Below are 11,713 nucleotides of genomic sequence, written 5' to 3' on the forward strand. Positions count from 1 at the left end.
CTTCTTTATATTATGGGTTACCATTTTAGGTACATCTCTCTCATTTTTTCAGACAGCTTGTGTGGTCATTGACATCCTTCATGTCGCTGATAGTAATGTATACTAGTAAGTAATTGTGGTAAAGATGATTGGTGCAGAGAGCCCGTCAGGCCACTGAACTGCATGGCCAAATCCAATGCCAACCTGAGCTCTCTGGGGCCAAGCTAGTTTCCAGTGTGAAAAGTCTTGACCTTCCTTTTCAGTCTAGTAGCCCCGAAGTAGTAAAACACTTGACCCGAGACTGAGTCTCCCCCGTCCCTTTCTTTGACCTACAAGGGTGGCTCCTGAGAATCTTACATTCCTTTTCTAGGAAAAAAACATCTTGAATCACTTGGAAGGGTAAGTAATAATCATCTGAATCTGATAGGAGCACGTTAGAGAAAACCATTTGAGAAAAGTGTTTGAAGGAGGGTGAGGACAGAGTGGAAAGTTGGAAATGCCTGTGGTTAACCACATAATCCAAGACTTCTAGTGAATCACTTATTCCCCAAAAGGTAGGTACCTTGGAAGCGGTCTGTACTTTAAAAGCCTTTGATGGACCACTTAGTATTTAAAATAGAGTGATTCACAGAAGGTTGCCTAGACCTGTGCTGGTGTTGCTGTCTCCCTGATCCGCCTTAGGTGTGCCTGCAGAGTAGTGGCTTACGGCAGGCCCAGCTCACCATGTGTGTCTACTCTAAATGTAATTTACGGCAGTGTTTTCTCTTCAGTAGTGTAAATACTTCCATCAAATTTTAGTGATGTGATCAAGTTGAGGGAGACATACAAATTCCAAGTACTTCCAGAATCCCACCTTTTCTCATCTAATTCATGGTATTCATCAAAGGTCAGCAAACTGCACCAAAAGAACAAATGTGGCCCACTGCCTGTTTTTGTAAAGTTTTATTAGAACACTGCCATGCCCTTTCATTCATGTATTGCCTGTGGCTGTCTTCCTGCCAAAACAGCACATCTGAGTAGTAGTGACCGAGATGGCAGGGGCCACAAAGCTAGAAACACTTGGTATCTGGCTCTTTACAGAAGTCTGCCCATCGTGTGCGTATATTACACATTAATAACCAACCTATCTATGACCAAAGATCTGTAGCTTTCTTCCTTTGAAACAATCACATAATCCAAGATACAGAAAACACATTAGATTAGAATGAAATCTTTTTTTCTAAAGAATGTAAGAAAACACTCATACTCCAAATTCAGTATTTGTGTCTCAGAGTTCCTTCCTAGAAATAAATTCCCACTTAAAAAATACACACGCACATTCAAAAAGTGTTATTTTATTATTTCTAGTAACATATATTGTATAAATAATATATTTTTATATGCATTTTTACAATCACGATATAACTTAAGAGTTTTAGCATTAAAATGTATAAAAATAAATATGTTATAATAGGCATTTATTACATACTATAGTCCTTCTTAGAAGGAACTCACAAACCAATACTTATAAAGTACATAGAATTTATAGTAACGTGGTTTACTATATACATATGGCAAAAGTCCTTCTCTTTCGTAGCAGACAAGCTGCACAGGCATTCACCAGGACGTGACGGCTGGACCAGCTGCTGGGGTGGACCTGCTACCCCTCAGAAGCCTCCCCACCATGAAACACATGATCTCACTGTCTCCAAACACTGGGGCCCCGGTTTTGCTCACCCCATTCTTGTTCTGGCATTTCCAGCCTTTTTGCGTGATCTTGCTGACGTTCTCAAGACACAAACTTGTTTTTTCACATCCGCATTCCTAACGTAGGCTTATACGAGGAGGAGAGAAAGGTAGCAGGTGCCGAGCTCCGGGCACCGCCTCTGGTTTTCACCAGCACCTGCTACGTGGCTGCTTTTCCCCCTTGGAGACTTCAAGCATTCGAATGCTTGGGATGCACATTTCTTTGTCAAAACCAATTCACAGAGGTGCGAGAGTGGCGGAGACATTGGACATGGCTACACATTTTTCTCCAGGGTGCACATTCCTGAATTCTTAGCTCTCGGGAGAAAAGCTAACATACACGTCCTTGGAATCATTGCAACTGTAAGCAGTGCCGCGCAAAGCTCCTCTCTGTACTCCTCTCTCCCTCCACTGTTAGTGAGGTAAAGTAAGCCACGCCTTAAATTAAGAGTCTCACCTGTTTTCTGCTTTGCATTTCCCAACCCCCAGGGTACAAAGTGTTGAATCAGTACCAGGGAGCAGGGATTGTCACATCACCAGCAAGGTACACTGGATCCCTCCAGCCTTCTTGATTTCAGTGCCTCAGCCCTTCCTCTCCTCATCTTTCCTTCAACACCTGGCCTGCTTAACTGCATTCTGCCATCGTGCAAAAGTCTATGTAATGTTTAGGCTTCTTCAGAGGATCGCAGCTCTCGTGAGCCAACACGCCCCCATCATGAGACAGACACTGCAAGGTTCTCTTTTTGTAACCCTTCCCGCAAGTCTTGGAACAGGGCGACCAACCCCCCAGCTGCCAGTGGGGGCAAGGCAGGTCCGCGCAAGGCCGGGTGCTGGCTGGCTTCACCTCCTTGGCACACTCGGAAGCAGGCTGCCCGTTGAGGTCTCGGCACTCTACCAGTCTTCTCTGCCAGCCCAGGCCACAGGACTTGGAACATTCACCCCACTCTTCAATGACCCATTCTGAGAATGTGGGGATGGCATTGAAAGGCTCCTTCTTCTTCTTCACGAAATAGGTGTATTTGATTTTGGGCCGCAGGGCATGGCCCACGGTCAGGACCTGGATGGTCAAGGGCTCGGTGAGAGGGCTGAAGCTGCGGATTCTTTCCAGGGATGCAGAGGACCCACTATACCTCAGGGCACTGCCTTTGTAGGTAATGTCTTGCTCCAAAGTGGACAGAGTGAAGTCACCATTCAGGATGTATGTGCCATCGGCGGCTTTGATGGCAAGAAAGCTGCCAGTATTTCTGGATCCCCTCTGATTCCGTTGCTTCACCTCGATGTTTGTGGCTCCAGTTGGAATTGTGACGATATCATGATATCCAGGTCTGCAGGCAAGAGAAACAAGACTGCTCGTTCACTGGCTAATTATTACTTGGCCATTTAGCCATTTAGAACATGATTTTCACCAGATCTGTAAAAAGCTACATCTGTGCCCTTCCTGGCTGGTGTGGCTCAGTGGATTGAGTGCTGACCTGAGAACCAAAAGGTCGCCTGTTCAATTCCCAGTCGGGGCACATGCCTGGGTTGCAGGCCAGGTCCCCAGTTGGAGGTACGTGAGAGGCGACCACACACTGACGTTTCTCTCCCTCTCTTTCTCCCTCCCTTCCCCTCTCTCTAAAAATAAAGAAATAAGTGAAATCTAAATGATACAACAGTTGGGAGTATGGCATTTTAAAACTTACTTTGAGCTAGTAACTGATCCTGATATCTTCTTGCACGTAGATCCATTTCCTCCGCAAATACCACATTTATCAAATTTCTTTTTGGAGTCTATGATGCGGTCGCAGCCAGCTTTCACACACTGTCCTTGCACGCAGACGGAGGTGGAGTCTGGGCTGCACGGAGTCCCATCCACCACCTGAGAGGAAGAAGGTGGGTCAGGTGTCACCTGCTGATGTCACACATTACCAGGGGGAGGCGGGAGGCTGTACCTAAAGATTTCCCTCGGGCACATCACATCTCTGACTTCCCCACCGTCGTCATCAGACAATACTCTACACATTTCCCTTCTCTGTCCTCTTTTCTCACACGTACACGTAGACATCGGAAAAACCTAACAAAATCTTCGATTATTTGTCCATTGACCTGTCTCACTTCTAGCTAAGATCAAGGAAGCAGAACTTTTTGTCATTTAAAGGATTTTTTTTTTTTTTTACTGCTGTATCCTCAGTGCCCAGAATAATATCTGGCCATAGTAAGTGCTAAGTAAATCACTTGCTAAATATTGAATCGGCAACTGGGGAATATTTTTATAGGCCACAGTGATAATGACACATGGCGATCTCAACCAAATTCAATGCCACTGTCTATCTTAACAAGGTTTAACCCCTCAGCTGAACAACATAATGATGCTTCCTCCAGTTCAACATAGGTCCTTAAGCACATCAATACCTAGGCTTCCACTTTAAGAAGTCTGTTTGCACATGAGCCAGTCGCCCGTAACAAGTACTTTGGCCCGGGCCTAGGCCATCATCTTTCCAAACCACCGGTTGGTTGCCATGTTAATACATGATTTACATAACCAGTAGTAAAGGCTCTTATTTATAAGAGTAATAATAAGCAACTACAAGAACCATAAGTGCTGGATTCAAGCTTCACTCCTAACTGAAATCAACTCCAAACTTGAATCGGGCCGTTGCTGAGGGATCCAGAAGAAAATGAATTCTAATCTGAACCTGAACACGTTAATATACAAATTAGAGAAAGCGCCTCAGAGGTTGCATGAAAAGGTAGCGAACTTATGGCCTTTGGTCTTAGCCAAAAAGTAAGGGGAGAGGTTGCTACCTTGGGCTGCAGCACGAAGAAGTAGCCAATGCCTTTGGCTTGACAGATGAGCTTGCACCTGTCCTTTGGGGAGACCCCAGCATACTTGGGTGTCCACTCCACCGCGGGGCCACTCCCAAAGGACGCTTTGGAGAACTCGTTGTGCGCCTCACACTGTTCCTCTCTGAAGGTTTTTCCTGGAAAGAGAATGGTACGGTGAGGTTGCCAGTTTCCACCCCTCAGCTGCCTGTTAGGGGACACATCTTGTTCACCCCCTTTTGCTCACCATTATCGTCCGGACAGTCCTCAATGTTACAGGATCTGTACCGCACACGCTTGCCTTCGCAGTACTTCCCTCCGTTCTTCGGAACCGGGCTGTCACACTCGCGCATGGTGTACTGCACGCCCCCACCGCAGGTCCTAGAGCACTCTCCCCAGGCTCTCCACGGCCCCCAGCTTCCATGGACGGGCGTCTGCACGGAGACACAAGCCACCAGAGTTAGAGTTCTCCACAGAAACCTTCGTAGGGAATGACAGAGAAACTGTGAAACAAAGAATCAATTATAAAAATAACCTATTCTGTGCGCCACCTGAGAACAGGGATGGGCGTTTAAGGAGTTATCAGATAGATGTGTGGGCGTCCCTGTGCTCAATTCCAAATTTTGAACCTGTGCAGGGATAGAAAACTCACATCGAAGTGCTTCTTGTCGGTCTTGTTCACGCACTTGCCGTTGACACACCACTTCCCTTCCCCACAGCTGGTGCCGTCCGCCCAGGGGAAATGCTTGGTCTGGCACACGGGCAGCCCGCCCGAGGTGCCGGTGCACCAGAGCGTGGAGCACGTGCTGGCCGCATCCGCGCAGTGCTTGGACTCCTCCCCGAAGGTGAACTGGCACTGCCGGGTGGCGTCGTACAGGGTCCCGGGGAGATCCGAGGGCAGCTGTATGGGGGCCTGGGGCTTGTCCATCAAACACTCCCCTGAAAGAAAAACGCCCACCTCGATTAGTAAACGGAGTAAATGAAAGCATGCAGGGGCGAATAGTTATCACAGGGGATAATTTATAGCAAAGCGATTTGGAAGCTGCCAAACTTTGGGGGAAGGTGCCAGAGAGATTGACATTAAGATATTATCCTCAATGGGGTATTTCTGCATTAACAATGCCAGGAAATGATTGTTCGGCAAAAAATTCAAATGAATGTACGTTGGGAGCCACTTGGCCTGAAGCACTATCTTTTACTGGAAGTAAGACCTAAAAATGTATATTCTTGGCAGTGAAAGTAATCGTGGAGGAGGGAAACCACGACGAACACAAAAGAAGAATGAGGGCGTTGAATTGGAGCGCCCCCGACGGAAGGCCGGCTGCGGCTGAGCGCAGAGCTGGGGGCCTCACCGTGTCCGTTATCCAGGAAGGAGGTGATGGTGTGGGCGCTGCAGGGAGACCAGGGCTGGCTGTGGTCCAGGTTGGAAAGCATGGACGCCATCATGTGGGAGTCCCGGCCGGCACTGTTGAGGCTGGCGCACTGCTTGGCATCATCGTGTGGCATGTTAAACACGTGGCCTGAGAAACAACCCCAAACCCAGGTTAACACGCAGGTCCCTTTGCAGCCTTTTATGCCTAACAAGGATTTGTCTCAAAGTGGCATTTCTAGAGAGAGAGAGACAAATGCACTTCGGAGACCGTTTATTTTGGAGGCAATGTCTACTTTTCGCAGAGTTTACACGAACAGGTGCACTGTCCGAATGTCCAGAACTCCAACCATCTTATCTTGGATTCTAAGGAAGACGATTACGTTTAGGAATAGTTGAAAAACGTTTTCCGTAGTTTCTAAGGGGCCCTGGCACCTAAAATAGCAGTGGAACCTGCACGCTGTCTCTTTCTAGTTAATANTTCTAGAGAGAGAGAGACAAATGCACTTCGGAGACCTTTTATTTTGGAGGCAATGTCTACTTTTCGCAGAGTTTAAACGAACAGGTGCACTGTCCGAATGTCCAGAACTCCAACCATCTTATCTTGGATTCTAAGGAAGACGATTACGTTTAGGAATAGTTGAAAAACGTTTTCCGTAGTTTCTAAGGGGCCCTGGCACCTAAAATAGCAGTGGAACCTGCACGCTGTCTCTTTCTAGTTAATACATCGTTTATCATTTTGGATTCACAGATTGGGCTTAACTCTGACTCTGTAACACACTGACCTAATTCATGGGCTGTGGTGAAGGCTGCCTGCAAGCCATCGTCTTCTATGACAGAGCAGCTTCTGCTGGGATCACAGATGGTTCCAACATCAGCCATGCCCAGGGTGTCGCATGTCTGGGTCCCACACAGGTCCTGCGAGAAGCAAAGGTAGATAGACACTCATTAATAGGGATGTGGCATGAAGTCGGGGATCTTTGGGGGCTGTATCATCACACACGTGATGAGCTGTCCTTTGAAGTGCACTCTGGGTGACTTTGAGACTTTTCCTCACGCTATTCAAAAAGGACTATGGAACTGGAGATATTAGAATTATAGAAGAAGTAAGGAGACTGACCATGCTAGCCAACTGAAGAAATGCAAATGCCTCACAGACACTTGTCACAAAGCAGGCTCCCAGGAGGCCCCTGTCTTACTTGGTACTGCCTGGCTCTCACCTGTCTGGTGAAAAGAATTGCTGTGTCATAGTGCTCAGCATCCCGGTCACTGGGTGGGTTGTGCTGCTTCTGCCAGTTGCAGAAGTTGCGCAGAGTTAGGGCAGCGTTGGAAGTCACTTCCGGCCCCTTCTGTTCCTCGTGGATGACCAGGACCTTCACTACCACCAGGCTAATCGAATTCCGAATGCTGGGGTGTTTGTACAGCCTGGCTGCCACCGAAAACAAGGTGAGAAGGTAGTTCTTCAGGCCACTGCCGTGGAACTCTGCCATGGACTGGTCGGCCACAAGCATGGTTTCCACATAACGGGGGCTGGACACAAACCGCTTCTTTCTTATGCTTCCCTTCCCTGTAAAGAAACAAGAAACATAGTTTGCTCAAAAGGTAACTAGCCAAGAGCAGTTACCGTCAGAGTATATAAGGAAAGCCGAACCAGTCAAAGCAAATAAAACAAAAATATACCCGGGACAACAATAACAAAAATATTTGTATCTCCTTTCACCGAAAATGTTATTTTTAAAGGTTTCTCCTTTACTTTGAAAAAAGGCCATGTGGTCCTCTGAGGAGTCAAGTTTTTTAAAAAATATTTTTTTAAAAAAATTTTTAAAAATTTAAAAAATTAAAAAAAATTTTAATTAATTGTTTTGGTGAGCAGGATGTCTTTTGTCCTCCTCGAAACCCTGCCATCAGAACAAGGCAGCAAGCACCTCATCCTGTCCCACTGTAGTAAAAACTTGGAGCAGGGGCAGCAGGCAGAGGCCCTGAGTCACTCTTTCACTAGCCAAGACTCAGATCCTGAATGAGATCATCGGGCTCCACGTGGAAAGCCCAGGGCAGGCCTGGGGCGTCTGCCAAGGGGCCTGGCCTCAAGGAATCTCGGCCTGCACTGCTCTGCAGTCTCATTCCAGGGGTCCCTGGGGTGCACCGCTCCTGCCAAATCCAGGCACAAAGACCACCCACTCCGCCCGGCATCCGATTGCCCCACTCCCGCTGCCCCAGGGAGATACGTTCCTGCCTTGGGCCAGGGGTGATTATTTAGAAAGGAGCCCAGGACTCCTGAGACTTGGACCCCAGGGACTGCTAGGCTGTAACCACATCCACACAACTGTTTTAAGGAGCAGATGCACAGGAGAAAGTGGAAAATGCTACAACAAGACAGGCGAGCAAATTAAAGAAGAATCAAGGCATCAAAGTGAGATCAGGAGCACACAACGGAGAGTCAGGGTAAGCCGTAGCAGGATCAATGGTGACTAACACTCCACAGTGCTTGAGAGCAGAATTGTGGCCGCGAGAGGGAGCGCAAGCGGGGAGGCCGGGTGGGAGGTGCGGAGGCGGGGCAGGCTGAGCAAAGACCTCCCAAGCAGGTTCTGCAAAAGGGCCCCGTCGCCTCCCGTCGGTCAGACTCAGCTACTTAAAAGGGGAAGGGGGACGGAGGCCTGCGAAACAGAGCTCAGAGCACACACAGCCTGCAATCTGGCTGGCTGCACATTCCGAGGTCACCGTGGCTCTTCCGTCCCCAATCCCCACCCTCCCCTGCGCGCCAAGGTACCGGCTTGGGCAGCGGTTACAAAGTAGTGCAAAGGTGCAAGGCGACCAAAGAACACACATGCACCATCGAAAAGCGAAGTTAGCAGGATGGGAAGAAGTCGTACACTCTCTCACTCGACTAAGGTGGAACGAGTTGGATTACCAGCCCTCCCTTCCTGGTCTAAACGCTTGGACTTAGTCAGCAGAAAATCATTGATTTGTGTGTTCCGTCTGGATCATTCATTATTCGGGGAAACGTAGTTAAGTGTTCCAGCGGGACCTCAAACCCGGTCCTGTTTGCAAACAGGAGTCTAATTTTAAATTTCGTTGCACAGAGAAAGATGGGGAGAGGAGGGATGAATGGAAAGAGACCAGTGAGAGGAATTCCTCTGGGACAGATACCTGTCGGCTGTCCCGCGCGCTCAGGAGCAGGGTCCTTCGGCCGCCACTCTGCCCCGGCATCCTCTCCCTTGGGCCCAGAGCCCCTTGCCAGCTGAGTTTCGTCGTCCGTAACCCCGCACTTGGCGCCGCCGTCGCCTCGCCGTCTCCGCCGCAGGAGATGGAACTGGGGCCGCGTCGGCGACTCCTCCCCGGCGGCGGCGGGGGTGAGGCGCAAGGAGGCGGCGGGCGCTGGCTGGATGAAGTACTCCTCGCCCTTCAGATAGAAGGCGCCGCGTACGCCCTCGCAGAGGTTGAGTGCCGCGGCCGAGCTGGGATCGCCGTTTACGGTGCCGGAGTAGAAGCAGTGCGCCAGGTCACCATCGGGGTCGGGACTCGGAGCGTCGGGTCCCAGTCTGCGCCCTACGGTCTGGAACGTGAAGCCCGGCGCCAGGAAGTCCCGGTCCTGTTGCAGCTGCAGGCTCAGTCGCCCGCTGAAGGCATCCAGGCGGAGGCGCACGTTAGTGTGTCCCGGGTCGCGCTCCACTACCGGCAGCACCAGCTCCTCGTCCTCCTCCGCGAGGCGCCCGTGCACGCCCGGCATGACCAGCAGCCCTGCGGCCACGAACAGCAGCACAGACGCAGGCTGCGAGCGGTGAAACCGCCGTGCCAGCTCCGCCTTCCCCATGTCGCTGCCTGCGGTACGCCTCCGGAGCCCCGCGGGGACCGCTAGCTGCACCCGAGTCCCGGTAGGCACGGCGCGCCGAAACGCACCGAGCGAGGAGGCTATTGTTTGGGTTGGGAGTGAAGAACCTCCTCAGCCTCGCTCTGGATGCTTAAAGTTTACAGTTAGTATTATTTTCTGAAAGTTCTCACAGAGCCGGCCGCAGACAGGGCTCCCGGAGTCACTTGGGTAGAGGTGCTACAGTTCTGCCTGGAAATGGGGAAGTTTTTCTTCGAAGCGTGGAGTTAGAGGTACCGAGCAGCAGGCGCTGGCGGAGTGGCTGCTTCGGGGACAAGGAGCAACGTGGGACGCCCCCGGGGCGGGGGCACCAGACCACGCGAAGATCAGTGCCTGGATCTCCTCTTCGACCTCCGCGTTGACCAGGGTGCTGCTCGCTCTGCGCAGGGCTCTGTCTTTTCGGCCCTACTGCACGACCTGGCTTTGAGAGGGCCCCTGGTTCGGAGTGGCTTTCCAGCGAGTGCAAGAACCGGGCACTCGGGACTGCTCTTTTATAGCCTGCGAATGTGGCTACATTCCCCCTCCTCCCCCCCTTTCTCCTCCCTCCTGGCCGCGTTTCCAGCCAGAAGACACGCCCTGAAGTCGGTGCAAGACGGCGCTGCGCGCTGCAAGCCCCGGGCGGGGGAGGGGGCGACCTCCGTGCTAGCTCCCGGCCCCGCGCGCGTCAGTCTGGGGCCGGAAGACGCAGGAGGGGCGCTGTGACCCGCGCTTTGTGCGTCTGGGACTGCTGAAGGGGAAAGGCACTCACTTCCACCGCGCCTTTCCCCCGGGCGGGTTTCCCGGACCACCCTCCCTTTCAGCGGTCCCTCCAGTACGGGAGCGCACGTCGCGGGTTAGGCTGCAGTTCCCAGAAGGGGCAGTCGGGTTGGGATGCTGAGTCCCTTCTCCAAGATATCTCCACCAAGGAACTCGCCCTGCGCCCCCTTCCTCTCTCACCACCCCTATCTCCTAAGCCCCCTACTCCTCGGCCTTTTCGACAAAGACACCCCGTTCCGCCTCTCCCTAGACCGCCACGGGCCGGTTTGCTACAGAGCGCTTTCTCTTTGCCTCAACTTTCCTCGGCGAGAGCTTTTTGGCCCAGTGCCTCCCCTAGAAAGCACGTTTGGTGAGGGGGCCGGGAGGCACTTCCCAGGCTCTAGGCTTTAAAATACCGGGGCATTGACCTTCACCCCTACCCCTTTCAGTATCGTCCCCCCCTTCGGCCGCCCTGGTCGTCTTTGTGCGGACCCCTGTCCCCACTTCCGGAATAGGTGATCCGGAACGCGGTTCAGTTCCCTAGAGCCTGGGCAGGGAATTGCGCTTTCTCTCTCCATTCTGAACTGATCAGCTCCCGCGCAGCCGGCCTGCCGTCCTCAACCTCGTAGCGGCGGCAGGACCCAGGCCCGGCTGGCCGAGGCGTCCAGGAACGCGGCTTTCTCAGCCAGGAGCCCGCGGGCTCCCAGGGCTGGACAGTGCGCGGTGGGGACACTGGAGCCTGCCCGGACCCCTCCCTCCTTCCCGCCGGGTGGGGAGAAGGCCGCGTCCGTGCCGCTCGGGCGGGACGGCGCAGTCTTCCCACGGCCAGGTCCCTAGGAAAAACCTGAGCAGCTCTTCCATCGAACAGGAGGGAGGGGCTCGTTGTCACAGGGGAAGGAAATGTCTCATAATGCGTCCACAGGCGGAAAACCACGGGGACAATGGTGAGAATGGCCGCGGAACCCCGGGCCCCTAGCACTTCCCGGCCTTTGCGGGTCTCCGGTCCCTCCGCCCCCGCCCCTCGGTTTCCCCCAAGTTTCAGCTCGGCCCCCTTTCCTCACCCCTCGGCCGATCCTTCCAGCTCCACTGGGCCCCCGCTGGAGGCGTCCGTCCCCTGCCGTCCCCCAGGAGGTCCCTCTGCCGAACCGCCTTCTCTTTTCTCGCTGGGAGTTCTAGACTGCCCACTGGAGCAGTTCTCCGAGTTTTGTTCCCACTCTCTCGGAAAGTTCGAGTGGGAG

At 52.1% G+C, this 11,713-nt stretch overlaps 1 protein-coding gene across 1 annotated transcript; it reads right to left on the minus strand.

The window, feature by feature from the left end:
- Window positions 1–1,722: 1,722 nt before the first annotated feature.
- ADAMTS1 (ADAM metallopeptidase with thrombospondin type 1 motif 1) lies at window positions 1,723–10,206 on the minus strand. Its single transcript, XM_037065137.1, has 9 exons — window positions 9,023–10,206; window positions 7,096–7,442; window positions 6,661–6,793; window positions 5,859–6,026; window positions 5,159–5,445; window positions 4,754–4,940; window positions 4,489–4,664; window positions 3,387–3,562; window positions 1,723–3,029 (listed from the first exon to the last, which is right to left on the minus strand). The coding sequence occupies exons 1-9, from the start codon at window positions 9,684–9,686 to the stop codon at window positions 2,330–2,332; spliced, it is 2,838 nt and encodes a 945-aa protein (XP_036921032.1). The 5' UTR covers window positions 9,687–10,206; the 3' UTR covers window positions 1,723–2,329.
- Between the last annotated feature and the right edge of the window lie 1,507 nt (window positions 10,207–11,713).

This window comes from Sturnira hondurensis, unplaced genomic scaffold, assembly GCF_014824575.4.
Source record: "Sturnira hondurensis isolate 20B ecotype Veracruz unplaced genomic scaffold, ASM1482457v3 Scaffold0015596, whole genome shotgun sequence".
In the NCBI taxonomy this organism is placed as follows: Eukaryota; Metazoa; Chordata; class Mammalia; order Chiroptera; family Phyllostomidae; genus Sturnira; species Sturnira hondurensis.

Coding starts and splice junctions, on each gene's coding strand:
- ADAMTS1 (XM_037065137.1), bottom strand. CDS start 9,686: ATGGGGAAGGCGGAGCTGGCACGGCGGTTTCACCGCTCGCAGCCTGCG. Junction 7,443..9,022: donor GCGCGCGGGACAGCCGACAG/GTATCTGTCCCA, acceptor GTTTCTTTACAG/GGAAGGGAAGCATAAGAAAG. Junction 4,665..4,753: donor GGACTGTCCGGACGATAATG/GTGAGCAAAAGG, acceptor TTCTCTTTCCAG/GAAAAACCTTCAGAGAGGAA.